Raw genomic sequence first — 27,143 nt, forward strand, 5'->3', positions numbered from 1 at the left:
GACCTGAGAGGATAAGTGACTTGTCCAAGGTCACACCACTAGCAGTTAATAGAGCCAGGTTCAAACCCACCTGACTCCAAAGTTGGTGCCTTTAAGCTCCACATCCTGTTGCCTCTGGAGACTGCCTCTTACTGTGAATTGACTTGACCATCTCTCCACTTAGCTGGGAGCAGCTTCCTGGCACTCACCCCGTGGGAGCTCAGGGAAAGCACCCGTGAGTGAGTGAATGGATGCATCAAATGAGGCTGCCATGTTTGTCTTGGAGATTGTTATCTCCCTGGAGGCAAAGACTGAGTCCTAACAGCACCACAACAGCTTGAAAAAGTGGAGGGAAACAGTACTCGATTCCACCTCAAGCATTAACTGGCTGTGTATTCCCTGAGCAACTTACCTCCCCTTTTCTCAGCTTCAGCCTCTTCTATCTCAGTCCCTTCATAGAACCTGTGTGAGAAACAGACATGGACATTTATGTTCTCATCATTCTTGAGGTCAGCAGTCCAAAATGGTTTCACGGGGCTAAGATCCAGTTCAGCAGGGCCACAGTCCCTCCACAGGCGCCATGGGAGAAACTGTTCTTTTCTCTTCCAACTCCTGGTGGCTGTCGGCATCCCTTGGTCTGTGGCTGCATCACTTCAAGTTCTACATCTGCAGACACTTGGCTTCTCCTCTTCTGTCTCCAATCTCTCTCTGCTTCCTTCTTATAAGGACACGTGTGATTGCACTTAGGGCCCACTAACTAATGGAGGATAATCGCTCCTTCTCAAGGTCCTTGTTGCAATCACATTTTGTCATACGAGGTAACATTCGCAGGTTCCAGAAAATAGGATGTGGACATCTTGGGGGGGCATTATACAGCCTATCACAGAGTGGGTAGAAGGTCCCAGTGTTGAAGTTCTGCACAGACTCCATCTATTAATATGCCCTCTGTGGTTAGGATAAGCCTTAGGGTGAGCGTGGGTGAGGGCAGGAAGCTGCAGGACACAGGACTTCAGCTCGGCCAGAGGGAAAACTTTCAACACTCAGACCTGGCCAGATGGAAGGGGCTGCATGGGGGTAGTGAGCTTCCCATGCCTGGGGGTATGTAAGTAGAAGTTGACAGCTGCTTGCCAGGACCATTGTGCAGAGAATCAGCATAGAACTTGCAGGCCTTTAAGAACCCCCCACTCTTGGCTCTGAGAGTCTGATTCTGGGAAGGCCTTATAGAGGGGCTTGGTGGCTGGGAGTGTCCTGTGGCCACACCCTCTGCTTAGGGGTCTCCCCTGTCTGCACAGCCTGTCTGAAAATCAACCCTAAGACCGATCAGTCTTGGTCTCGAAAATCTGCCAAGGCCGGCTCAGACTAGGACTCAAGCAGATCGCATTCATCCGGGATTCAGGGTCACTTGACTGGGCTGAGCCAGAGCCTTGCACAGCGTGGCAGGGTGGGAGGGTTCAGTGAGCACCTTTAAGCTGCCTAAGGACCCACATGCTTTGGTAGGCAGAGGGCCAGGAAGCCCTGGCTGTGTGGAGGCCAGAAAGCGGCTATGTGACCTCAGGCAGGTGCCTGCCCACTCTGGGCTCTATACTTACTTCTGTAAATGGAGGAGGTGGGGCGGAGAAACAGACCACTAGTCCTCAGCCTGTGGAATGGATATTTTACAGAAGTTGTTTAGAGGAGAGGAGTTTCTTGTGACACTCAATTTGTCAGTAACCATAGTCTTGCATCTCTCATGTTCTTATATCTTGTGGGAGCCACCACGCAATGGCAGGGCACCGGGACATCCCATGAACTTCTGGAAATGTTTGGGTCTGGCCAGGTAGAGAAGTTGGGTGGGGGGTAAAGGTACTCAAGGCCAAGAGAAGAGTGTGGGCCAAGACAGGGAAGCTAGAAAGCATAGGGTGAGTTTAGAGAATTCCCGGTCATTTGTGTAGAGGGAGGGAGAGCGAAGAGAGGGGAGGTTACACTGGTGTGCGGGGGCCAGTACTGGCCAAGAGCTTGCCCTGAGGACAACAGGGAGCCACTTGGGGGCTGGAAAGGTCCTGGTTACATTTGTGTTTTCAAGAATTCACGTTGGTCAGTCTTGGTATCCCTTTGAGCTCTTTTAATAGGAGGCTTGGGAGAGCGGGATGGACTAGGAGATGAAGATGTATGTTCAAATCCTGCCTCTGTCATTTATTAGCTGGGTAATCTTGACCTTAACCTTTTCCAGTCTAACTTTCCTCATCTGTCCACCTGGGAATTCTGGGAAGGTTCAATGAGCTCATTTGCTCAGCATGTATCTCTTGTGGTCCAGGCTCTATGCTCCCAGCATCGTCAAGAAAGGAAACCAACCTGGTCTCTGTTCTCCAGGAATTCACAGGTCATACCTTGATGACAGAGACACAGAAGTGCGATGGTAACTGAAGGGAGTAAATGAATCAGCAAAGGGCCAGGGGAAGGCATTTCCAATGAGGAGATAATTGTGATGGGTCTTGAAGGATGAGTAAGAGTTCAGTAGGTACAAAAACTAGTGAAGTGTGTCCAGATGGAGGAATAAAAATATGAAGTGGGAACGATAACGAGTTTGGAGGCAGAGGAGGATGGAGCCGGTGGTTGGGGTGGAGGTCAGCCAGGGTCAGATCATGAAGGGCCATGTATGCCAGGAGTTGGCTCCAAGCCTGGTAGATGTTTGAGAGCTGGTGGAGAATTTTAGTCTGGGGGTGGGCAGGGGGACAGTCAGATCTGTGTTCTAGAAAGCGCCCTCTGGGGACCTGAATGGAAATTGTTTTGGAGAGACAGGTTTCCACAGGAGGGAGGTACAAGAGGGGCCAAGTAGTGTTGACGTAGGCCCAGGAGTAGGCGGGCAAGGTAGTGAAGTTAGGAGGGGGCTACTTGAGAGGTGTTCAAGGACAGAGAGTAGAAGGTGGGATTCAAGGAGGGAGGGTGTGCAGAATGTCTAGATCAGGGCTGAGGAACATGGGAACTCAATAGATAAATGTTCACTTGCCTCTATTCCCATTAGTATTGGGGGTGGAAGGTGAGGAGGTTGGGAGAAGATTGGGGCCATAGAATTGAGAATCCGAGTGGGATAGTTTTGGGTGGTGAGAGGATGGAGAAGGTTACTGGGGTTGAGGAAGCCTGGGAACTGGGGTGCTGGGCAGATCACCACATGGCCAGTGGCATCCCCAGAATGAGGCAGGAAAGGGGGCAGAGAATACCTGGGTTCCTGCTTAGGTTCCCAAGGGCCTAGGAGCACTGGTCAGCAGGGAGGGAAAGGGGCCCACAGCCACATTTCTTTTGGGTCCCATATCATGCACAGCGGCAGGTGGCTGCACCCACCCACTGACCAATCCCTTTCTGTTCTTTCCCACCAGCCTGATTTTTGGGGCACTGACCATTGTGACTGGCATCATTGGGGTGGTCCTGGGAGCAGAGGCTTCAAGGAGGTACAAGAAAGTCAACCCGCGGGCTGAGCCCCTCATCTGTGCCTCTAGCCTGCTTGCTGCAGCCATCTGCCTCTACCTGGCTCTCATCCTGGCCCCAACCACTCTTCTGGCCTCCTATGTAAGTGAGGGTCCCATTGGAAGCGGGGTGCGATGGGGTGCGATGGGGTGCGATGGGCTGGGATGGGAACTCCTGCCTGATAAAGGTTCACACTGTGCCAGGTCTTTACGTGCATCAGGTGTATCAGTTCTTCCGGGTGGAGCTTGTCATTCCCATTTTACAGATGAGTAAACTGACGCTTACCAAGAGTTACCCAGCTAGGAAGGGGAAGAACTGGGATTAGAGCCTAAGCCTTTCCGACTCGAAAGTGTATCCTCCGAGCTCCTGGTTAATGCTCTGATTGGAGATAAGGAGACTCACTTGCTCCTAGGACGTGGAGAACTAGGGTGATTCTTTCCAGGTTACAGATGAGGAAAGTGAGGCCCAGCTTGGCCATAGCCAGTGCAGACACTGCTTTAAAGGTGATCCTTGTGATGCTATCCCGTTTTCCAGATCCATGACCCACACATGCGCCTCACTCTCTATACCATTGACAGGTGCTCACGCCTCCCAGCCTTTCTATGTCCGTGCCTCCGCCAGGGGCACCTTTCTCTTCTGTGCACCTGGCAATCCTTCTCCTTCTGCAAGACCCAAATCAGAGGCCGCTGCCTTCAAAAGCCTCTCCGGACTACTCTCTGTCTCTCTCAGTGCAGTTCCCACTTGGGCTCAGTGCATGTGTGGGTCCCCTCAGGCACTGCGGCGCACGGGTGGGGCTGTAGCCACATGCACACGTATGTGTGTGCAGCGGTGTCCCTGCCCCCAAAGCGCCAGCCCTGACGGACCCACCTGATGGGAAGGGCACCGACTCTGGGAAGATGGCTGCAGCGCCCCCCCCCCCCCCCCCGAACGACAGGCTTGGGTGCCTCCCTGTCTCTGGCCCCAAGGCTGTGAGACCTACCGCATGGACACGGAGGCCCCTGCACGTATGTGCGGGGTTCACTGAGCAGACTGGACTCAGAAAGAAAAAAAAAGGAAAACAAAGAAAGCTAATCAGTAACAGTTTTCCTGTTCTCCTGCCACCAGATCTCACAGCTTTTCCAGTCACACTCATGGGCTAAAAAGCCAGTCCCGCTTAAATCGAAACTTGGGTTCTACTTCCCAATAAAGCTTCTATCCAGACCCAGATGGCATTGGGGTGGGGGAGAAGGGGGAGCTCCAAGTGGCTCTGCTCTCCTGTTCCATCTCTGTCCCTTGTCCCCAACACCGCCCTTCCCCAGGGTCCTGACCCCTCCAGGGCTGGGCAGGTGGGGGGTGGGGTGGGGAATGACCCCAAATGGGAGCTGAGTTGTTTTGCTGACTGCGTGCCCTCCACGTGGCGGGTGCCCAGAAGCTGGCTGACACCTCACTTTGGGCCACATCTGTGGGTGTTTGGGACCCGGGCCCTGGCTTCAGCACTGTGCGGCTCCCTGATGCAGCTGACAGTCACCGCGGCCTCTCGTTTCTCCCTCTACCCCTCCCTCGTCAGGTGGTGCCTTTCCAACCTTCCTGCCAGACCCTGTGTCCCGACAGGCACCCTGTGGGGCTCCTCTCGTGACCCTCAAGCCTGTCTCCTCTCTTGTGTCCCTTTAACCCCCGGATGAACTCAGGAAGTGCAGCTGCCTCCACCCCTGCCCTCTCTCCTCACCCCACACTGCAGGCTGCTCCCTCTGGCACTGCTGTCCTTAGCCTCCCCTGAGGCCCCAGGGTCCTGTCCTCCCAGTTCCAGCTGACATGCTTCAAGATGCCCCGAGGATGCCCTTTGTGGATGCCCCTGGGTGGCCCTGGTGCGGGAGGGTCAGCATTTCACTGGCGTCCAGCCAGAGAAGGAGGCCGGCCTCCTTCCTGGCGGGCACTGCCCTGTCTGTGAGTGTGTCGCCAAGGCCCCTCACTCAGCTTTCTCGCACTTCAAATAGACCCTCCCAGCCCAAGTCTCCAGCCTTCTACACAAGCCGGGGCAGCTCCAATTCTCTCTCTAAACCCTGAGGGTGTGTCCGGCACCTCTTGTAAGGTGTGGAGCTTCTCACCTGAGTCCTTAGCTCTGGTTGGGCTTCTGCTGAGATTCCTCGAGAGCAGACAAGTCCAGTTAGCATTCCTCCCTCCCTCTGTTCTTATTTGGTCTTTATGACACCTTCATGGGGAAGGCTTTTTCTCGTGCCCACTTGAAAGATTAGAAAACTGAGGCCCAGAGGCAGCAACACAAAGAACAGAACAGACAAAACCCAAACTCAGTCCCGCAGACTATAAAGTCTGTGTCCTTCTTGCTGCACTGACCTTTATCACCTGCATGGGAGAGAAACAGCCTGCATACACTTGGCACCGACAAATGCCTTAATGCTTTCTGGCTGAGGGAGCAGAAGAGTGACTGGGACCATCATCTCCAGCTGGTGGGACCTAGATGGACCTGACCTTGCAGGCGGGCTGAGGCCCAGGCAGATGGAGGCCCGTCAAAGGCCTATCCCGGCATTGGCTGTGGCCGTGGACCCCCTGTCAGCTCTGCTTCTGCCACTGCTTGGTTGGCTCTGGGAGGCAGCTCCTTGGCTGTATTTTGGGGACACAGCTGTCCCCCCTCCCACAGCCTGGCACGTTTCCAGAGCTGGATGGCTCATCTAGAAATGACATTGCGTCTTGGCTGACAGAGCCAGCTGGAGAAACTCTCTTCCAGGCCTGCCGGGTGAGGGCTGAGGGGCAGGGAGGTAGGAGGCCAGGATGCAACCCAGTGCTGGGAAGCTGCTCCTGCCTGTGGTTCGTGTTTGGCCCTGGCACGATGCCCAGAGGTGCTGAGCCTCCACCGCCAGAACTCCAGCCTCGCAGAAGCGGTGCCCTTCTTCTGGACCTCCCGACAGACCCCCACCGCCACGGTCCTGTTGTACCTCTGAAGTCCACCTGAATGTTCTGACTTGAGATTTAGGCTCCAGCTCCTTCCCCCCAAAATGGTTATAAAATCCTAATACTGCCAACCTACTCACTTCTCTCGGGCCCTTCTGTCCTTTCCTGGATCATATCTTACTGTCTTTCTCCAAGACTGTTCTGGGAGCCACCTTCCTGCCCACCCACCACGATCTGTTCTTCCCGCTCTGCCAGAGTGGCACCATGGACATTCCCTGCTCTGAAGCCTTGCATGGCTCCCTGGTGCCTCTCTTCATCCTGGGGTTCAAAGCCCCTCACAGACTCTCCTGACAATCTTAGTAGCCTTATTCCCATGCAGTCCGGCCATGCAGGTCCCTTCTCGATTTCCAGGGCATGCCCCAGGCTTCCCACATCTGGGGCCTCCCTCTGTTGCCCCACCCCTTTCCCATATGCCCGAATCACTCTGGACCTTCAAGGACCAGCTTGAGCACCATCTCTGCATGGAGCCTTCCCTGATTGGTAGGCCTTACCCTCTCCCCATCCTCGATGCTCCTCAGCATTGCCTTCCTTGGTCCATGGTCATTTATACTTTCACCCTCTCTCAGCACGGCCCAGGGTGGCTTTGATCTTTCTCAGTACTCCAGCCTGAAACATAATGTCAGGCATCTTGGGATGGGTGGGGTAGTCACTGCTTGCTCAGTGAATGGTTGAGTGACTAGCTATTTACTATCGTTTATTTATCCAACACATATTTATTGAGTGCCTATAAAGTGGCATGCTGGTTTAAATGCTATGGATGTAACACTGGATAAAACAGACTAAAATATCTATGTCCTTAGGGAGCTTAACTTCTAGTTGGGTGAGATAGACAACAGGCAAGATACATAAGTAAAGTTCACAATGTTCCGGATGATCATAAATGCTTAGAATACATCGAGGAGAAGGGAGATAGGGAGTGTGTGGGTTTGTGGGGAGAGGGCTGCACATTTAAAAAAATACATTTTTATTGATTTTTTTTAGAGAGAGAAGGAGTGAGAGGGAGAGGGAGACATCAATGGGCTGCCTCCTGCATGCCCCCTACTGGAGATGGAGCCCACAAGCTGGGCATGTGCCCTGACTGGGAATTGAACCAGGGACCTCTTGGTGCATGGGACAACTCTCGATCAATTGAACTACACTGGCCAGGACAAGGGCTGCAGTTTTATGTAGTATAACCAGAGAAGCCTCCCTGAGAAGGTGGTTGTTGCGTAAAGACCTATAGGAGGTGAAGGGGTGGATTGTGTGGCTATTTAGGGGAACAATTTTCCAGGCAGAGGAAACAGGAACTGTAAAAACCCTGAGGCAGGAGTGTACCTGGTGGATTCAAGGAGCAGCAAGGACACTGTGGTTAGTGTGGAGAGAGGGAGAAGAGGACAAAAAGTTGATGGGGCCGGATTATATAGGGCCTCATGGGTACTAGGTGGGATTAGCTTTTACTGAGAGTGAGACAGGGTTTTGTGTTGAGGAGTGGGAGATCTGGCATGTGTCTTCTGCATTAATTGAGATGATTGTGTTGTTTGTCCTTTATTCCATTGATATGGTGTATTACATTGATTGATAGTTGTGTGTAGCCAACCTTGCATTCCTGGGATAAATCGTGTCTTGGCCATGGTGTGCCGTCGGCCCTCCATAGCCATGGGTTCTACATCCATGAATCAACCAATCTCGGATAGAAAATAACTGGAAAAAAAGGAAATTATGTTGTTGCTGACATGTACTATGTTAAGCCTACAGTGGTTGTGTCTATGCTAAAATATACAGGCCTTTTTTTTTTTTGGTCATCATTCCCTAAACAATAATCTATAACCATTATTTACATAGCATTTCCATTGTGTTGGGTATTATAAGTACTCTAGAGATGATTTAAAGTATACAGGAGAATGCATCTAGGTCATATCCAAATACTGCACCATTTTATTATTTTTATTTTAATTAAAATATATATATATATTTAATTGATTTCAGAGAGGAGAGGAGAGGGAGAGAGAGATAGAAACATCAATGATGAGAGAGAATTCTTTATCAGCTGCCTCCTGCACACCCCCTACTGGGGAGTGAGCCTGCAATCCGGGCATGTGCCCTTGACTAGAATCGAACCCAGGACCTTTCAGTCCGCAGGCCGATGCTCTATCCACTGAGCCAAACCGGCTAGGCTACTACACCATTTTATATAAGGAACTTGAGCATTCATGGATTCTGGTGGATTCTTAGGGGCCCTGGAACCAATCCCCCTCTGATGCCGAGGACAACTGTATAAATCATTCTTACGTGATGCTGAATTCGGCTTGCTAGTATCTAGTATATTCATTAGTAATATTGGTCTGTAGTTTTCTTGGTAATGGCATCCTTGAATGAGCTGACAAGTGTTTCCTCCTCTTCTATTTTTTTGGAAGGGTTTGTGAAGGGCTTGTGTTAATCCATCTTTAGATGTTTGTTAGAGTCCATCAGTGATGCCATCTGGTTCTGGGCTTTTGTTTGTGAGAAGTTTTTGATTACTGACTAAATATTTATTTGTTACAGGTCAATTAAGACTTTTTATTTCTTTTTAAGTCAGTTTTGGTAGTTTGGGTCTTTCCAGAAATTTGTACATTTCACTTAGATTATCTAATTTGTGGCATATACTTGTTCATAGTATTCCCTTACAATCCTTTACATTTCTGTAAGGTCAGCAGTAGCGGTCCCTCTTTTGTTCTTGATTTTAGTAATTTGAGTTTTCACTTATTTTTTCTTGGCCAGGTCGACTAAAGATTTGTCAGTTTTGCCGCCAACTTTTGGTTTTATTGATTCTCTGTTGTTTTTCTATTATTGGCTTGTGTCTAATAGAATCACTGGTTTCTCAGTGGAGAATAGACTTGGGGGAAACAGAGAGAAGAGTTAGACTACTGCCATAATCCAGGTGAGAAGTTATGGGGCTTGGCCAGTGTGGAAGCAGTGCAGATGGTGAGAAGTGGTTGGATTACAGATATTTTTTGAAGGCAGAGCTATCAGAATTTCCTGATGGACTCAATGTGGTGTGTAAAAGAAAGAAGAGTCAAAGGTGAGTTCTAAAATATTGGCCTGAGCTCTGACTGGTTTGGCTTAGTGGATAGAGCGTCGGCCTGCGGACTGAAGGGTCCCAGGTTCGATTCCGGTCAAGGGCATGTACCTTGGTTGCGGGCACATCCCCAGTGGGGGGTGTGTAGGAGGCAGCTGATCGATGTTCCTCTCTCATCGATATTTCTAACTCTCTATCCCTCTCCCTTCCTCTCTGTAAAAAATCAATAACAATATATTAAAAAAAAAATAAAAATAAAATATTGGCCTGCGCAAGTGGGAGAAAGGAGATACCATTAACGGAGATAGTAAAGGGCAGGAACAGCATGGTTTCGTATATTCTCAGTTTGTGGTGGGAGGTCAACATCCAAGTGGAGGTATAGTGGAGAGTTGGATACAGGAGTCTAGAGTCCAAGGGACATGACATCACCCCTAAAACTTCAATGGGTGGAACTGGCTGCAGCCCACCATGACGGATGTCATTAGATTTGAAGAACCTATGAGGATCAACATCAGAAAGGCATCTAAAGGGGCTAAGGAATTGGCTGATGTTGAACTTCATAATAGGAAGGGTCACTTGAACCTCTTTGCTCCATCCACCTATCCCTTGTCCTCAGATTCCAGGAACCAAAGTTCTTGCACTATCTCTGCAAGTCCTCAGAAAACGGATGGGCCCCGAGATCTGCTTGGGAAGAGCCCATGGGAAATTGGGCATGTGTGTTAGTGTGTGTATGCATCTAAGTGTGAATATAGTTAGGTCTGTGAATATGAGTGCTGATGTGTGCTCTGGTGTGTTCAACTTCTGTGTACCTGTATAGTCATACTTCATGGGTATTGCATGTAAATGTATATTTATTCTATATGTACACGGTGTGTATGAGTGAGTCCATGTGTGCTGTTTTGTATATATGTTTGTGCATGTGTGTGCACGTACATGTGTCAGGGCATGCAGATAATTGTGTGGGACACATGTGCATATGTGAGTGTGCACATGTGTGTTTGCAGCTGAGTATAGTTTTTCTTCCATTGCTTTTGTGGCTGTAGCTGCATCACGTGTCTGCCCCTAAATTTCCTGAAGTAGGGGCCAAATCATGCTGTATGTTTCATGGCAATGAGGTTTCCTGAGCTTGTAAAGTCTGGTCTGGTCTGGTCTGGGCCTTCCCTGGGGGAGCTCACGCCCAGTGGCCCACCTGCCGGCACAGGGGTTTCCATCTCTTCCCTCCTTCCAGTCCCCTTGGCATGGAAAGTAGACTTTTTTGGCTGTTAATTGGGATCCAGACATGCACAGCAGGTCTTGGCTCACACCTTCTTCTTTGGCCTTTTTCCCAAAGCAGCTGCCCTTCAGAGGAGAAGGGGTTTGTACTCAGAGGAGGGACTGAGCCCCATGCCAGGCTCCACTGTCGCTGGCCTGGTTGCTGGAGGACATGGCTGAATGCTAGCAACCCCCAAGGGTGGGCTTTATGGTCCAGATGGGAGGGCAGGAGTGGGGGGATGGGAATGAGCATGCATTGAGATGTCTGCAAGACCTGGATGTCATTCCTGCTTCTTCATTTACTAGCTCTGTGAACTAGGGCAAGATCTTGGCCCTGCTGTGCCTCCATTTTCTCAGCTGTAAAATGGGAGTACTAGTACTTACCTCTTGGTTTCCTTAGGGAGCTAAATGAACTTTTGTGCTTGTTCTAGTAACTATGGCTATCTCATAAAACTTGGTAACTTAAAACAGCCCAAACACATTTGCTCACAAATTTGCAGTTTGGACAAAGTTGGGGTATGTGGATCATTTACCTTTTTTCCACTGGGGGTTAAGTAGGCAGGATGGGGTTGGGGACTGGATCAGCAAGGGCCCTGATAGTTGCATAGAGCCCTGATGCTGACTATCGGCTGAGGCCGCAGCTGGAACTATTGGCTGGAACACCTGCCCGTGGCCTTTCCATGTGGCCTGGGCTTCCTCAGCACATTGTGGCCGGGTTCCAAGGACCAGCATCCTGAGAGCCAGAGCCAGTTGAAGCCATATTGCTTTTCATGACCTGCCCTTGAAAGTTACATAGTGTCACTTTCAAGGCATTCAGTTCTTTGCTGGAGCCACAACTTCTCACGTGGATTTCAGGGGAGAGAATATAGATTCAGTCTTTTGAGGAGAATGACAGTGATCTTAAAGAGCATTTGGAAATATGACAGTGGGTGTTTGGGGTAAATACAATCTGCCACAGTGCCCCAAGGGCTCCTCCTCCACTGTGGTCTGGGTCCTGCATTGTGGGAAATGGTGTCTGGGCACATGGCCCTGAGGCCCCCCAAATGTGGGCCAGCCCCTCCCTGGGCAGGTGTCTAATTCCATGCTGCTCTTTTGGTCTCATAGGTGAGAAGCCTTAGGGTTCAGTCTTCACACTCAACCCCCACTGGGCACCCTGGGCTGAGGGAGCAGGGCCCTGGAGGGGCAGAGCCAAGGCCATGGTGAGATGGCTGGAGGAGCTGCAATGTTCACTTACTTACCAAGTATTTCCCAAGCACCTCCTGTGCGCCAGGCTCTGTTTCCGTTTTGGGGATACAACATTGAACAAAACAGGCAAAAATATGTGTGTAATGAAATAAACATGCAAAATAAATGGCATGTTCGATGGGGATGAGCTCTGTGGACAATAACAGAGCAGGGAAAGGGCACCAGAAGAGGTACAGGGGCAGTGCAAAGTGGTCAGAGAGGCCTCACTGAGATGGTGACACTTCCGTAGTCACTTGAAACAATGAGGGAGGGGCCGAGCGAACATGGGGTGGAGTGGGGAAGAGCATTCCACACAAAGGGAACAGCAAGTGCCAAGGCCATGAAGGGGAAAGCATGGCTGGTGTGTATGAGGAAATGTGGTTGGAATGGGGCGAGCCAGGGAAGAGCAGGGGACGTGAGGTCAGAGGTAATGGCAGCGGGGATGCCGGTTGCGTAGAGCCCTTTGGCTTCAAGTTTAAGTGAAACGGGAAGCCATTAGAGGATGTCTAGCACAGATGAAACGATCAGATTTATGGGTGTACCAGTGATCTGTTGCTGTATAACAAATCGCCCCAAACTTAGTGGCTTAAAACAATGATTTATTATTTCCTGTGATTCTGTGGATTGGCTGGACAGTTTCTCTGCTGGTGCTCACTCCAGTGGCTCCCTTCACCCGGAGGATGGGCTGGGCTGGCATGTGCAAGCTGGCCTCACTCAGGTCTGGCTGTCCGATCCTCCACGTGGCCTCTTGTCCTCCACTCGGGAAGACCGGCTCCTTACATGGCGGTCCCAGGCCAGCATTCCAAGAAAGCACAAGTGAAAGATGCAAAGCCCCTTAAGGCCTAGGCCAGGAACAGCTCAGCATCACTTCTGCTATTTATTAGTCAAAGCAAGGTGAAAGGCCAGCCCAATTTCACCACGGGAGGGCGCTATGCAAGAGTATGACCAAGAAGCATGATTAATTGGGGGTCATTTTGTAAGATGTACCATGTGGTTTAACAGGGTCTCTCTGGCTCCTGTGCTGACAATAGAATGAAAGAAGACAAAGACAGAAACAGGGAAAAGAATCAGGAGGCCTTCCAATAATACAGGCAAGGGAGGCTTGTGGCTGGGACCAGGGCCGTTATGGAGGAGGTGTGGAGAAGTGGTCAGATTCTGGTATATCCTGAGGTGGAATCAACAGGATTTCCTGACAGGTTGGGTGTGGAGTGGGAGTGAGAGGGAGGAGTCGAGGGCCACTCCAGGGGTTTTGGCCCGAGCAATCGGAAGTATGGACTTGGCATTGACTGGGATGGAGAAAACTGAGGGAGATGCAGTTTGTTTTGTTTTTGTTTCAGAGGGGGTGAAATTAGGAATTCAGTTTTAGACATGTTAAATTTAAGATGCCTCTTAGGGCAGTCAACTGGAAATGTTAAGAGGCAGTTAGATATATATGAGTCTGGAGTTCAGGAGAGAGGTCTAGACTGGTTATTTAAAGCCACGAGGTTGAATGAGATCATCCAGGGAGGGAGCATGGCCAGAGAAGAGGACCAGGGATTAAGCTTCAGGGCACTCTACATGTCAAGGCTGTGGAGGCATCAAGCGTTGAGACCAACAATTCAGTCTACCGTTCGGCATCCAAGGACCTTTACGTTTTTAACTGAGAGAAATTAAAAAAACACACACAAAAGCAAAAGCAGAAAAGGGCAATTTTATCCATATCCTCATCTTTCAGAATTAGCAACTCTCAACATCTTGGCCTATTTGCTTCCACTTTTGTTATGTAATTAGGTGACTGACAGGCTATACATGTCACGCAGATTTATTTATTCATTTATTTTTTGTTAATCCTCACCCCAGGATATTTTTTCCATTGATTTTTAGATTGAGTGACAGGGAGGTACGGAGGGGGAGGCAGAGAGAGAAACATCGATGTGAGAGAGACGTCTAGTGCCTCCTACACACACCCTGACCTGGCCGGGGATTGAACCTACAACCCAGACCCTAAATTGAACACTCGACCTCCCCCTCAGTTGCGTAGGCAGATGTTCTAACCCCTGAGCAATGCCGGCCAGGACCCAGCCTCCTGATTTTTGTTAGTTATATTATTAGTTTTACTTTTCTAGATGTATAACACCCACAGTTTGTTCTCTAAGCATAATCCTTCTGGTTGTTTGACAGCAGCCCCAGATTTAAATAGATGCAATGCTCACTATCAGTCCCTTTACATAGATCCTCCATTCCTGAGTTCTTTATTTTGCTTCTCCTAACCGAGTAGATTTTTGGGGTTAAGTAGTTTTATTCATTCCCCCTCTTCCCATGTCCCCCCAGAAAGGCTAGAGAGATTGTATTCCTTTGGTGAATTCATGTTTGAGATCGTCTTCTCCTCTTCGACAACATCTAAGTGCGTATACACTCCTGGCTCACATTTTCTTTCCCTCATTCCTTTGCAAACATTTGCTCTGCTGTCTTTTGGCATCAAATGTTGCTATGGAGAATGAAGTTAGCCTGATTTTTAAAAAATCCTTAATGTTGAGTCACTTTTTCCATCTGGATATCTGAAGACTCTATTATTCATTCCTGAAATTCAATAGCTTAGCTAGGATATTAGTTATCTCTTGCTGTGGGACAAATCACCCCAAAACTTAGCCATGGAAGACAACACGCATTTATTACCTCTCTGTTTCTGTGGGTCAGGAATCCAGGCACAGCCTAGCTGGGCCCTCTGGTTCACGGTCTCTTACAGGTTGCAGTCAAGGCAAGGGAGAGAAAACAAGAGGCATCTCGGGAATCATGTTGGAAGATGCTTACCATGGCTAGGCTATGTCTCAGTGGTAAATATCCTATAGCATAACGAAATCTCTTCTCAATAACATTAATCTTCTCCTTTTTTAAAAATATGTTTTTATTGATTTCAGAGAGAGAGAGAGAGAGAAACATCAACGATGAGACAGAATCATTGATCGCCTGCCTCCTGCACCCCTCCCTATCTCCCCCCCCCCCCCCCACTGGGGATTGAGCCAGCAACCCGGGCATGTGCCATGACTGGGAGTCGCACTGTGACCTCCTGGCTCATAGGTTGCTGCTCAACCACTGAGCCATGCCCAGCCGGGCCTAATAATGTTCTTATCTGAATCAGTGTGGAGTATCCTCCTTCCCATTTCAGCTCTTTGAATAGTTCTTATGTTTGTTTGTTTGTTTTTACGTGGGTTGTGTCATCTCCAGGGCTGGGCCTAGGGTGAGGCAAGCAAGGCATTGAGGACACATAATTTCAGGAGGCGCTCCCTCTCAGGTATTGACCCTGCCCGTGTGCCACCTGAGAGGAAGCAGCTCCTTAAATCCGGTGCCTTGGGTGCTTGTTTGCTCCATTCCCAGCCCTGAGCACCTTCATTTGTCTTCCATATCATTTACTTCTCTCTCATGTTTCCTTCTCTTGGTGTTTTAAAAAAATCACTAGTCAGTGAGATTATATCAAGCCTTTTCTTTATATCAATAAGTCTTTTGTTAATGCCTATTCTGTTTCTAGCTGTTTATAATGTGGTTCTTCTGTAATAATGTTGTTTTCTGTTTTGCAGCATGCCCCCCCCCCCATTTATTTCCTTAGGTCTTATATCTCATCCTATGGGGTTCGTTTCATCTTTGAGCTCTTTCTTGATTGAATAAACATTCAATCTAGTCTGAAGCAATTATAAGGAATTTTCTTCTGCTCCTTCTTATATATCTGTCTTCTAGGTTGGATTCTTTTTTTCTCTCCCCCCCCCCTTTCTCTCTCCCTTCCCTTCCCTTCCCTTCCCTTCCCTTCCCTTCCCTTCCCTTCCCTTCCCTTCCCTTCCCTTCCCTTCCCTTCCCTTCCTTTCCCTTCCCTTCCTTTCCCTTCCCCCTTCCCCTCCCTCCGCTCCCTCCCTTTCATTTCTTTTCCTTTCCTTTTCTTTCTTCTACTCTCTCTCTGTCTGCTGAGTGTTCTCCCCTAGCTTGCGTCTGGGCAACTCTGCTCAGATACTGAATTTGCTTTGACAGCCTGTGGGCGACTTTGGTCTTGACTGCCTTCCAGCCTTCTCTGTGACATTCTCTTCTCCAAAGGAGCGCAGTTGGCAGTTGGCGTTAAGCATTAGGCTTTCTGTCGCCTGAGGGAATTGTAGGGCTCAGGTGAGGCCTGAGGAGTCTTTGTTCCAACACCTGGGCTCCCTGCTCTCTCCTCTGGGATTTAGGAAATGCTCTACCATATTCTACCTAATTGCTGGGTGCGTCCCCTTCTGGGATGGGGGCTGTGCTCTGGCCTTGAGTGGAGTCAGTAACTGGAGCCATTGTTCACTTTCTCCACTTTTACCCATCTCCCCCCCCCCCACACACCCCCCCGCCCCTGCTGCAGCAGCTTTTGCCCCTGGTTCTCAGCCAAGAGCGGGGACTTAGGATCCTTCCGTTATTTCCCTCCCATAAGGGGATTTTGGAGAACTCTACGCTCTACTCCAGTTCAGAATTGTGCTTATTTTTCCCCTTGTCTGCCAATACTTAATGTTTGTCTCATGAAGTTTTGTTCTTTGGTGAAAAACAACATTTTTCTGAGTTACTATTTTTTCCTTTCGGGGGAAGGGAAGTCCGTGTTGCAATTTCAGCCTTCCATCTTCACACAGGAGCTGCCCCAGATGACCTTTGAGGCCCCTTCTAGCCCAAACTAGATCATGGCTCTGAGTTCCCTACTTGCCCAAGGAGGGATGTGTCCACCACCACCCAGGACAGAGCCAGCTTGGCAGTGCCGAGGCCTTTCCATCCAGAAGGGAATTCTGTCCTTCTGAGCTTTGAGGACTCCTGAGCAAGGGCCAGGGATGCCCACGGGGGAGACTTGTGCCCACAAGGGAGACTTGTGAAGTGGTTGGTGGAGATGTGCCAGGACGAGTGCCCACCACAGCCATAGTCAGGGTCAGCTAAAGGATTTTTCTCTCTGGCCCGTGGTGGTGGGGGCAGATAGGTGGGCCATGCAGGTGCTCAAGCTTAGCAGGGCTTCGTGAATAAGCCCCTTTTCTCTTGCATCTTGGGCTGGAGTAACCAGACCTGCCAGGGGCTTCCCCAGAGGGACTGTAGAGACCCACTGGCCCTTCCTCCGAAGGCCCCACTTCCCTGCCAAGATCTAGCAGGTGTCTCTTCTTGGATGGTCAGCAGAGCCCACCTGGAGAGCCCACAGTCTCACGCCCCACCTGCCTGCCTATCAGGCTGTGGGCTGCTGCTGGTCCCTGGGAAACAGGTGGTGCCCTTGTGCCCTGAAGCCAGTCCCTGCAATTACAGATTGGCAGGCCCAGGGGCGAAGTGTGCCAGCCAGCACGGCAGCTTGCTGGCAGCCAGTCTGTGCCTGGGGCCTGTGTCCTGACTGGGCCAGCCACACGGGGAGAGGAGCTGATCCATGAACGGAGAGGATCGGGTCTTAGCTCTGTCCCCGTCTCCACAGGCCCATGGAGGATGTCTGCCGTCTCCCTTCCTGGCGGGGCCTAGAATCTGTTCTTTGCAGGTCAGAGGTCAGATACTGCCCAATTGGAAGACTTAGGTGGGCCAAGGTGAAGACACTGCCCACCACCCCATAGGGACTGAGCCTTCTCTGGGCAGGGGCTTCCTCTTTCCTCCGGCTCCCTCCCCTGCCTCCCTGTGCGTGCAGGTGCGCCCGGGGGAGGTGTGTGTGTGTGTGTGTGTGTGTGTGTGTGTGTGTGTGTGTGAGTGAAGGTGTGAGTGTATGCATGTCTGTGTGCATGAGTGTGAGGGCACGAGCATGTTTGTGTACATGCATGCGTGTGTGTGCACATGTGATTGTGTGTGCTGTCCATGTTATGAGACCACAAGCATGCACACACACATGCTGGGCTGTTTTCACCAAGTGAGCATGTACCAGTGTTTACAGCCACCGTCTACTCGGTTGGTGCTTTAGCCACCAGAGTTTTAATGTCATTCATGTTACCTGCACATGTGTGTACTTGAGATACATGAGTTTTGTGTGTGTCCCAGGTTATGTGTCCATGTATATGTGCATATGTGAGATTGTGCACGTGTGCTGAAGCTTGTGTACATGTGTGTGAGGTCTTGCATACGCACGTGTCTGTGCGTGCTTGGGTGCCTGCATCACAGTGTGTGTGTGTGTGTGTGCCCGCCTCTGTGGTTGGGGTGATTAAGGCCAGGGCGAGTAATCAAGGGGGAATCCTCTTGAGTCTGAAATGGGAAAGGCCAGAGGCTGAGGGGCAACACGGTTCTCAAGCTCCAGGCAGCGTTCCCAGGCCCTGTCGCCCAGGGGGACTCAGTCAGGGTGCAGGGGAGCAAGCTCAGGCGATGAGGGGACAAGGGCAGAATCCGATTTCCCTTTTGGAAGTCCCCTCCAGCGCTGGGGCGGGGGTGTGGGGCCTGGGAAACTGGTAAGGAGGAGGGAGAGGGAGGCCTGGACTGGGACAGCAGCAGTGGCAGGAGGGATGGGTGATTGGAGGGATGTTTAGGATGCAGAATGGACAGGACTCAGTGACTGGAGGGCTGTGAGGGTGAGCAGTGCATGTGGGAGCCCCCCCTCCCACTCTCTGTGTGTGGCCTGAGTGATGGGGTACAACAGGCTTTCCCAGAGAGCAGCTTTGAGGCTCGCTGGCGGCCATCTGTCTGGGGCCTATGTCCTGGCTGGCTCATCCAGTGAGGACAGCGATGTGGGGGCACAGCAGGAAACAACACGTTTGGGGACCTGGTCAGTGAGAGGAGCCTGTGGCCACCCTGGAGAGGGTGTCCAGGGGGTGCCAGCCTGTAGGGCTGAGGCAATCACATAGGAGTAGCTTCAGACAGTCGGCTACATTGTTCACGGCGACTGTATTTCAAGCCACAGCCCTTTCTCAGTTTTAATTGAGGAACCAGAGTCTGAACTGGAGAGGGGAGCCACTGAGCTCTCAGACCCAAGTTGCACGCAGCCTGTGGGAACACGCGCAGTGCCCGGCGAGGGTCCCAGCTTTAGAAGCACAGGCCGGAGGCGCCTGGCAGAGTGTCTGGGCCACCCGATTGTTGTCTGGTTAGGCCAGAGGGTGCCCTCCCAGGGTAGCCCAGCCTGGCAGGGTGGGGCTGGCCCATCCACGGGGAGGACACACCCCTTTGTTGGAGGGCCCTTCCTTGAGCAGCTGTCTCAGGAGACTGTAATTGTGGGATTGGGAGGCGGCTTCTCCGCCAGGCCTTTGGCCCCTCCAGCCGCTGTGTGGAGAGAGGATTTGGTGGCTTGGGGCCGGTTTCCAGGTGTGTCAGGAAACCTGGCATCTTCGGAGGTGGCGCTCAGCCTGAATGGCCCATTGTGGCTGCAGCCTCCCTCTGATCTGCTCTATTCTGGGATCGGGCCCCACCCTGCCCCAGCTGGAGGAAGGAAAAGGTGTATTTCAGCATGTCCTGTGGCTATGAGGGGGCCGGGAGAGGCAGAGTGCGTGGTGCCAGGGCGGGTGCCCGCCACAAGCTGGAGGTGGCGGTCCAGGTGGAGCAGCTGGAATGTGAGGGGAGGTGGCTGTGAGCCCAGCCCAGGCTTTCATGTGGCCTCAGGAGGCTGGGGGGACAAATCCTGTCAGGCTGGAATGCGGGTCTGCGGCCTGCCTGGGCCTCGCCTGAGACCTGCCTGCCAGCAGGTCTGCCCCCCACCCTGTGGGTGCCCAGCCCTCTGCCTAGGCCCAGAGGGAGACCCACCCTGCCCTCAGGGTTCCCGAGTTTGGGTGCAGAGGACCAGGGCCTGGTTAGACGAGAGAACACACATAGCTGCTCTCCCTCCTCGGTGGGTTCTGCCCTCTCCCTACACTGGGCCATACTCCTGCCTGCCCAGCCCGGCGCGTGCATGCCGGCCTCTCTACCTCTGCTCCAGTGGGTTCTCTGCCTCCTGGCCTTGGGGCTCTTCTCAGCCCACCCCGATCCTGCCCACCCTCCAGGGCTTTGCTCAGCGCCACCTCCACCCGGGGCACTGCTGTCCTGGGCTTTCCTCTGCTTTTCTCCTGCCAACTTTGCTGGGCACTGTGGCTGCTGAGGCCTCTGTGGAGCCTCCCTCCCCGCCCCCCAGCTTCCTGTCTCTCACCTTGCACAGGGCCAGCCACAGGGGTGAGGGGCTTGCCTTAAAGGGTTTTGCTGTGTGACCTTGGGCTTGAGCCTCCTCACCTGTGAAATAGGTGTAATGATATCTAGCTTATGAGGTGGCTGCGAGGTTAGATAAGTGACCAGATTGACCATGCCTGGCACACAGTAGGTGTGTGTGCAGGCAGTGAGCCCTTGGTTCCTCTGCCCTGGGTGCTCACAGGCCTCCGGAAGCCAGAGCCTGGGCTGCCCGGGGCACAGCCCCGTGACTCCAGGAATGGCGAATTCCACCCCAGCAATAAGCTCTTGGAAGCTCTGAGAAATAAAACTTCTTTTCTCCTTCTTGCTGCCTCATTAAGCTCTTCTTGAGTGAGTGGAATGAGGATTGTCCTAATCCTTTGGCACGAGGAGGGGGTTAGGGAGCTGGGATAGACAGGCTGAGGTGGCCTCCTATTGCCAGCAGACACTGGGGTGGGGGTGGAGGTGGGGACACACAATAGGCACCCATCAGTGTACACAGGCCTTAGGGGAGCAGAGAGGAGGCAAGGGCTTCCCCCTCTCCCAGCCTGTTGTCCTGTCTCTAAAGGTGGCCTGGAAGTCCTGGCTGCCTCCTGCAGGGGCCCTAGGGGTGACCTCAAGTGCTGGACCCAGGGGCTGCCCATGAGGGAGAGTGCTGTTCCCAGGCCGGGGCCTGGCCTCCCCTCTGGGTCATGGCTGCCAGCCTGCCCCATGGGAATGTCCACCCACCCTTGAGGCTGCCGGAATAGGAAATAGTTCCAGACTCAGCCATCCCAATAAGTCTTTTTTAAAAAATTAATATATTTTTATTCATTTCAGGAAGGAAGGGAGAGGGAGAGAGAGACACACACATCAATGATGAGAGAGAATCACCGATTGGCTGCCTCCTGCACGCCCCACACTGGGGATTGAGCTCATCCCAATAAGTCTTGATGGGCCTTCCTCTGTGCAGCCTCAGTCTCCCTCTCCACAGCGGGAAGAGCCATTGCTCAGAGGGGTAGGTGACTGAGGTCCAGGGGCCTCACCCGCCTGCCCTTTGTCCACAGGTGTTCCTGGCCCTTGGGGAGCTGCTTCTGTCCTGCAACTGGGCAGTGGTTGCTGATATCCTGCTGGTAGGTGTGGGGGTCAGAGTGGGGGGTTGGTCTTGGGGCCTTTTGAGCAGGGGGAGCTGGAATCTGCCTACCTCAGGCTGGACCTCTGCTGTTAGGTGGCCTGGATGTTGGGAGGAAGACCCTGGGGTAGGGGACCGAAGTCACTGAATAGTTTCCTTGGGTCATGGGCTTCTCTGACACTCCTAAGTGTCTCCTCTATCACCCCCATTTTGCAGATGAGCAAATGGAGGCTCAGAGAGGGCAGGGCCTGGATGAAGGACACACAGCATGCCAAGGCACTAGGCTAGAACTGGAGCCCAGGCTTTTTGACTCCAGAGCTCCCTTCCTCCCAGTCTCTTTCTTGACTACACTGCTTTCCAACCAGCAGGCTCCTTGGCCTCCCCTCTGGGCTTGTAGATGGGAATGTTGGACTTTAGGGCTTTGGCCACTGAGCCCAGGCGGGTCCGGGCCACCACAGCTCCCATGCCAGGGGCTGTAATGAGGCCTGATGCTGTCCTGACCACATCCCTCTGCTGGGTGCAGAGTCTTCCTTCTTCCCGGTCTCCCTTCTTCCTTCTCAGAGACATGCAGGGAAGGGCTGTGCCCTTGTGGATAACCAAGAGCCCTCATCCCCGGGCACAGGGGATCTGAGCAGCTTGGCTGAGAGCTGTCCTGAGGATAGGGTGGCCGGGGAACGGCCTTGGGCCTTAGTTCCCCTATCTGTAAAAAGGGGTAATCATACAGGCCTGGCCCGGTACGCGAGGGAGCCTGCAGGAAAGCCCTGCAGGTGAATGAGAAAGCAGGAACGTGTTGGCAGACGTGTTCTTTGTGGAATTGCCTACTTTCAGGCAGAGGGAGCTACCCCTGACCGCACATAGCTGTTCTCCCGGGCGGTTCAGAGGGAGCTGCAACCTGCCCCCCGCAGCGCCCTCGCCTGCCCCCCACTGCGCTGCTCCCTTTTCCACGCGACAGCACCAGAGATATGTGAAGACTGCGCCCATGTCCCCCAGTGTCTGTGTTTACAAGAATGATTAACCTGGCCAGGAAGCGCCCTTCGTAGGGCTGTGTGTGCTGGGGGTAGGGGTTGGGGAAAAGGGAGTGCTAGGGCCTGCTCAGCCATAGTTGGACCCGTCTGGCTCTGCTGGGGAGCTACCCAGGGGGCCGGCTGGCCATGGCCCAGACACCTGGGTGCTCCCTGGGGTCCTTCCCTGGCCCGGAGGCCTCCAGCCCCCAAGCTTAGCAAGGCCCATCACCCCTTCTTCTGCTTCCCCACCTTCCCGAAGCCCCTTAGCGAGGACTGTCTTTGGGCACTTTGTCAGTGGGAGCTGGGCCAGTGCTTGCAGTCTTGGGAGCTCAGGTCCCTGGCAGAGAGGAAGTGGCCTTGGCCAAGCACAGGTGAGGGGCAGCTGTGGGGACCTGGTGTGTGGAGAGGAGGAGTAGATGCCAGCTGGGAGCAGGACGAGGAAGGAGTGGGAGGTGAAGGAGACCTGGAGTGCAGACCAAGCCCGCAGGAAGCTGTGCCCGGGGAGAGACAGGATGGCAGCTGAGTTGGCAGAAGATCCTGGGAAGCTGGTGTTGCTTTTCCAGAGATGGGGCAGGAGCAGGGAGGGGAGAAGGAGGGGTAGGTGAGGGCTGCGGGAAGAGCCTGGATCAGGGCAGGGGCAGGGAGCGTGTGGGGACATGGGTACGGCTGAAGGGTCCCATCTGTGCGCAGGCTCTTGCTCCTGAGGCACAGGTGGTCTCATTGGGCAAGACCCAGGGAGTGAGGAGGCCCCAGGCTATAAGGACAGGTAAACTAATCCCTGCTACCGCATCCTGTGGATTCCTGAGGGCTCCATGGAGGTGGCCTCCATGTCTGTCCTGCCCCAGGAGCACTGCTCTCTGGTCCGCATATCCACAAATAAGAGAGGCTGGATTCTCCTGGGGAAAGAGACCTCAGGGCTCTCTGGTCCAGTGGTTTTCGAAGTTCATGATTCATGTTTGGGGAGCTTGTTGCAAATTCAGCTCCGATGCAGTGGGTCTGCACAGGGGGCCAGGGACCTGCATTTCTAATGGACGTTCCATGGGATCCTGACATAGATGTTCCTCGCAGCACACCTGGAGCCCACTGGTCTGGCACGCAGCTCCTCAGTCTGTGAACCCTCTGCAAAACCTGACTAGTGCTGTCCATGCCCTTGTTCATGTCTCTCTGACAAGGCGCTCCCTCCCTGAGCCCTGGGAAGACCCCGTCCTGGCTCATCCTGTTGATGAAAAGGATCTGGCTCCGTCACAGTCAAGACCCACCTCAGACCCACTCCGACAAGCTCCCCCTAGCCCAGCTGGGTCCCCAAAGGCACTGCTCCCTGGAAGGCTGACATTGTGTCTTCCCAGGCTGAGCTCCCAGCTTTCCTGAATCTACCGGTGGGCTCCGGCTCCCTCCCAGCCCTCCTGTCTGTCTGGGCCCCACTTGGGGTGACCCAGAGTCAGCTTACTCCAGCCCAGCCCTGGGGAGGAGGGCAAAGGGGAGCTCACACCCTCTCTCATGTCCATCCTCTGGGGTCTGAAATCTAGCCACAGGACTTGTCTCCCACCTCCCAGCAGATTCCTCCTACCCCCTGCAGGGTAACCCTCCTGTGCTGCTGACCAGGTCCCAGCACCTCCCTGCTCTGCCTTCTGCCCTCCAGGTAGCTGTCTGCTCACACTCCCAGGGGTGTCTGCTCACACTCACAGGGGGTCCCAGTGTGAGGACTGAGTGGGGAGCGCGGGAGGCAGGCTGCCAGGGAGTCTGCACCTGGTGGTTGCCACTCTGAATCTCTGTGGGCCCTTGGTTGGCGCTGGTTATACCCGGGGCTATAAAGAGGAGCAGGCACTGCTCCTCTAAGGAGGGGAATAAAAACAGAGGTGTATTTGTCTCAGAATAGAGCGAGCCTGGGTGTTTGGGAACCCAAAAGCCTCTCGCTTCTACCAGCTGGGCTCCCCAGCATCTGGCGGGTCCAGCCTTGGCCCTCTGGCCACGTGGAGACAAGGGGGCCCAGAGCAGGCAGGGTGTTGGGAGGGGACCTCCCTCTCTAGCCACTGCCCGGGGTTCCTGGGAGGGGAGGATGGGAGCAGCCTGCCTGGATCTTACTCTGAGGGTCCACGCAGCCCTGGCCCCCAAATGGGCTTTTTTGGATACTCAGGGCCTGGCCTCTAGGAATTCCTGCCCTTTTCCCCAGAACTGCTAGTGAGTAATCACATAATTATGGGGTGAGAAGGAAGCGCTTGGGGAAGGTGCAGCGCTGTGGTCAGTTCCTCCTCAGGCCTGTTGGCAGGTTGCCGTGATGGGTGGGAGGCCCCGCTTTCTCAGCACCTGGAAAGAGTGGCTCAGCACCAGTGACCCCAGGACTAGCGGGCCACCCACAAGAGTGACTCCAACTACTCTGCCCTGCCCACCCACAAGGCCCCTCTCACCAGACCCCCTGTGGCTCCCAGTTCCTGGCTTCCTGCTCCCTTTGCTCACACTGTCCCTGGCCTGGAATGCCCCTCCCCAGTCTCTACCAGTTACCTGTTTGCAGGGCTAGGGATGAACTTGTCCTTTTTATCCTTCTCTCTGTTTTCCAAATGTTCTATAACAAACACATAAATATCGTGGAAAGACTCCTCCTTGCTCCTAGCAGCTGAATGGCCAGGTACTGGAGGGAGAAGGCCTGGGAGTGAAGCTCAGGCCTGCTGTTTCCTGGCTGGGTGGCCCTGCAAGTTACTCACCCTTCCTGTGGGAGGTTTCCTCACGGAGAAAATGTGGATAATAATCATATCCCCCTCATGGCTGGGTTGAATATACATACTAGTATGCATATTCATTTGTATATATCTGTATATCTATCTATCTATCTATCTATCTATCTATCTATCTATCTATACACGCACACACACACACATATATTTAAGTATATATACACATATATAAATACACACATATTTAAATATATATACACATATAAATATATATTCACATATAAATACATATATGTACACACACATATAAGTAATATGCACATAGGAAGCATTTAGTAAATGTTTGTAATTATTCTCATTGTTAGTACTCTCTGATGGGCTCTAGGACACCTAGATCTCAGGGAGAAGCCTCTGCAGTGGGAAGCTCCCCGGTGGCTGCTCCGTGGGGACCGTGTGGCTTCTGCTTGAACTCCCCCCGCCCCCCGGCCCCTGCCACAGCTGTGGGTCCAGGCAGGGTTTTTCCTGGGACCGGTTTCCAGATCTACTTGATTTATTTAGCAGTCCCCTCTGTGCCTGGTGCCTTGCTGTACCCCAGGGACCCCAAGAGAAATTCGGAGCTTTGCTGCCCAGACAATGTAGGGGTAAGAGGCAGTGGACAAAGGAGGAACCGTCCCAGTGGTGGGGGATGTGCATTCAGTTAGGGGTGCACACAAGGGCTGTGGGAACTCAGGGCAGGTCCCTGAGCTCTGAAAGGCTTCACAGAGGAGGTGACCCAAAGGTCAGTCCCAAAGGACAAATAGGGATTTATATACATCCCCCAGCTGGACCAGAGAGGGAAGGCTGGCCAGGCAGAAGGCACAGCATGTTCCAATGTCCGGAGGCATTCTGCCTCCCACAGTCAGAGGATGCTGTTTCCATCTGATGTCCACAGAAACCTCCAGGTACCAGATGAAGAACGCTAAGAGCATAACCCTCCGTGGAGGTACTATTATTATCCCTGTTTGGGGATGAGGAGACTGAGGCACAGAAAGCAACTTTCCCAAAGTCACACAGACATTCTGACTCCAGAATCCATATTCTTAACCCCCCTACCCTCTTCTGTGGAGTTGTGTGGGCCTCTCCAGCTAGGCTGCTGTTGGTCTCTGCCAAGTGGGGCTTGAACTTCTTCTTTTTTGAAAATATTTTTATTGATATCAGAGAGGAAGAGAGAGGGTGAGAGAGAGAGATAGAAACATCAATGATAAGAGAGAATCATTGATCGGCTGCCTCTTGCACACCCCCCACTGAGGATTGAGCCTATAACCTGGGCATGTGCCCTTGACTGGAATCCAACTTGGGACCCTTCAGTCCCCAGGCCGATGCTCTATCCACTGAACCAAACCAGCTAGGGTGGGCTTGAACTTCTTGAGAGAAAGGCCCAGCTGACCTTTCTCTGTCCTGCCCAGGCGCCCACCATGCCTGCACCTGGCAGTGTACCCACTTTCACCCTGGCAGCCTGCACTGCTGCTTCCCAGGACCCTGAGCTGGAAGGCCCCACCCCACCTCTGTTGTCACAGCCATGCCTTGTCCCTGCTAGTTTAAGAGCAAACCTTCAAGAGGGGTGGCTTCATCAGGGGCCTTGGCAGCCCCATCCTGGGAGACCAGGGAGTCTTCCTGAACCTCGGTGGGGCCTGCCATTTGGTGGTGGGGCTTCAGGCACTGGGGTCATTGACTCCCTCTCGTCGTATTCCCTGGGCCAGCCTATCACACCTCCAGTTATTGGCAGGAGAGAAGCAGGAGGTGAGCATGAGGGGGCATCCACTCCCTGCCCTCGCTTGGAGAGCTACCCTGGTGCTCCTGTGTTTTACAGTCAGTGGTGCTGCCCAAATGCCGGGGGACAGCAGAGGCGCTTCAGATCACAGTGGGCCACATCCTAGGAGATGCCAGCAGCCCCTATCTCATTGGACTGGTAAGGCCAGGGGGTGGCTGGGTTGCAGGAGGGCCTGAGTGTGTGTGAGGTGGGGAAGGTCTGGAAATGCATGTGGTAGGGCCTGCAAGCTGGCCTGGTGGGCCTGCAGACCCAGCCTCCCTTCTCTGCAGATCTCCAGTGTCCTGCGGGCCAGACGCCCTGACACCTACCTGCAGCGCTTCCTCAGCCTTCAGCAGAGTTTCCTGTGCTGTGCTTTCGCCATCGTCCTGGGGGGCGGCTGCTTCCTGCAGGTTGCACTGCATCTGGAGAAAGACCAGGCACAGGCCCAGCAGCCTGGATCAGGTACCTCCACCCCTCACACCCATGCCAGGCTCAGGGCTGAACCCCATAGGAGCAAGGAGCACCAGCCACCCCCTGAGCTCCTGACCAGTTTATTTGTTCATTAATTCATCATTCATTCATTAAAAAATAGTTATTATGCCCTTGCTATGTGCCAGGCAAGGGTGCAGATGCTGGCGAGTGAATGCCAAGT

At 52.8% G+C, this 27,143-nt stretch overlaps 1 protein-coding gene across 6 annotated transcripts in view; it reads left to right on the plus strand.

Annotated features, from left to right (window-relative positions):
- Nucleotides 1–27,143, plus strand: part of SPNS3 (SPNS lysolipid transporter 3, sphingosine-1-phosphate (putative)) — a gene marked incomplete at its 3' end in the record, with an annotated part of 42,153 nt that overhangs the window by 13,870 nt on the left and 1,140 nt on the right. For 3 of the 6 annotated variants that reach the window (XM_080679869.1, XM_080679865.1, XM_080679866.1), the window contains 4 exons: nt 3,333–3,522; nt 20,965–21,030; nt 26,552–26,650; nt 26,782–26,953. In XM_080679869.1, the coding sequence (XP_080535995.1) occupies nt 3,333–3,522; nt 20,965–21,030; nt 26,552–26,650; nt 26,782–26,953 (527 nt within the window). Of the gene's footprint in view, nt 1–3,332; nt 3,523–20,964; nt 21,031–26,551; nt 26,651–26,781; nt 27,058–27,143 lie in introns of those variants that run through there. The other 3 variants (XM_080679867.1, XM_080679868.1, XM_080679864.1) reach the window with 2 other exon arrangements.

This window comes from Plecotus auritus, assembly GCF_963455305.1.
Source record: "Plecotus auritus genome assembly, chromosome: 7".
Classification (NCBI taxonomy): Eukaryota; Metazoa; Chordata; class Mammalia; order Chiroptera; family Vespertilionidae; genus Plecotus; species Plecotus auritus.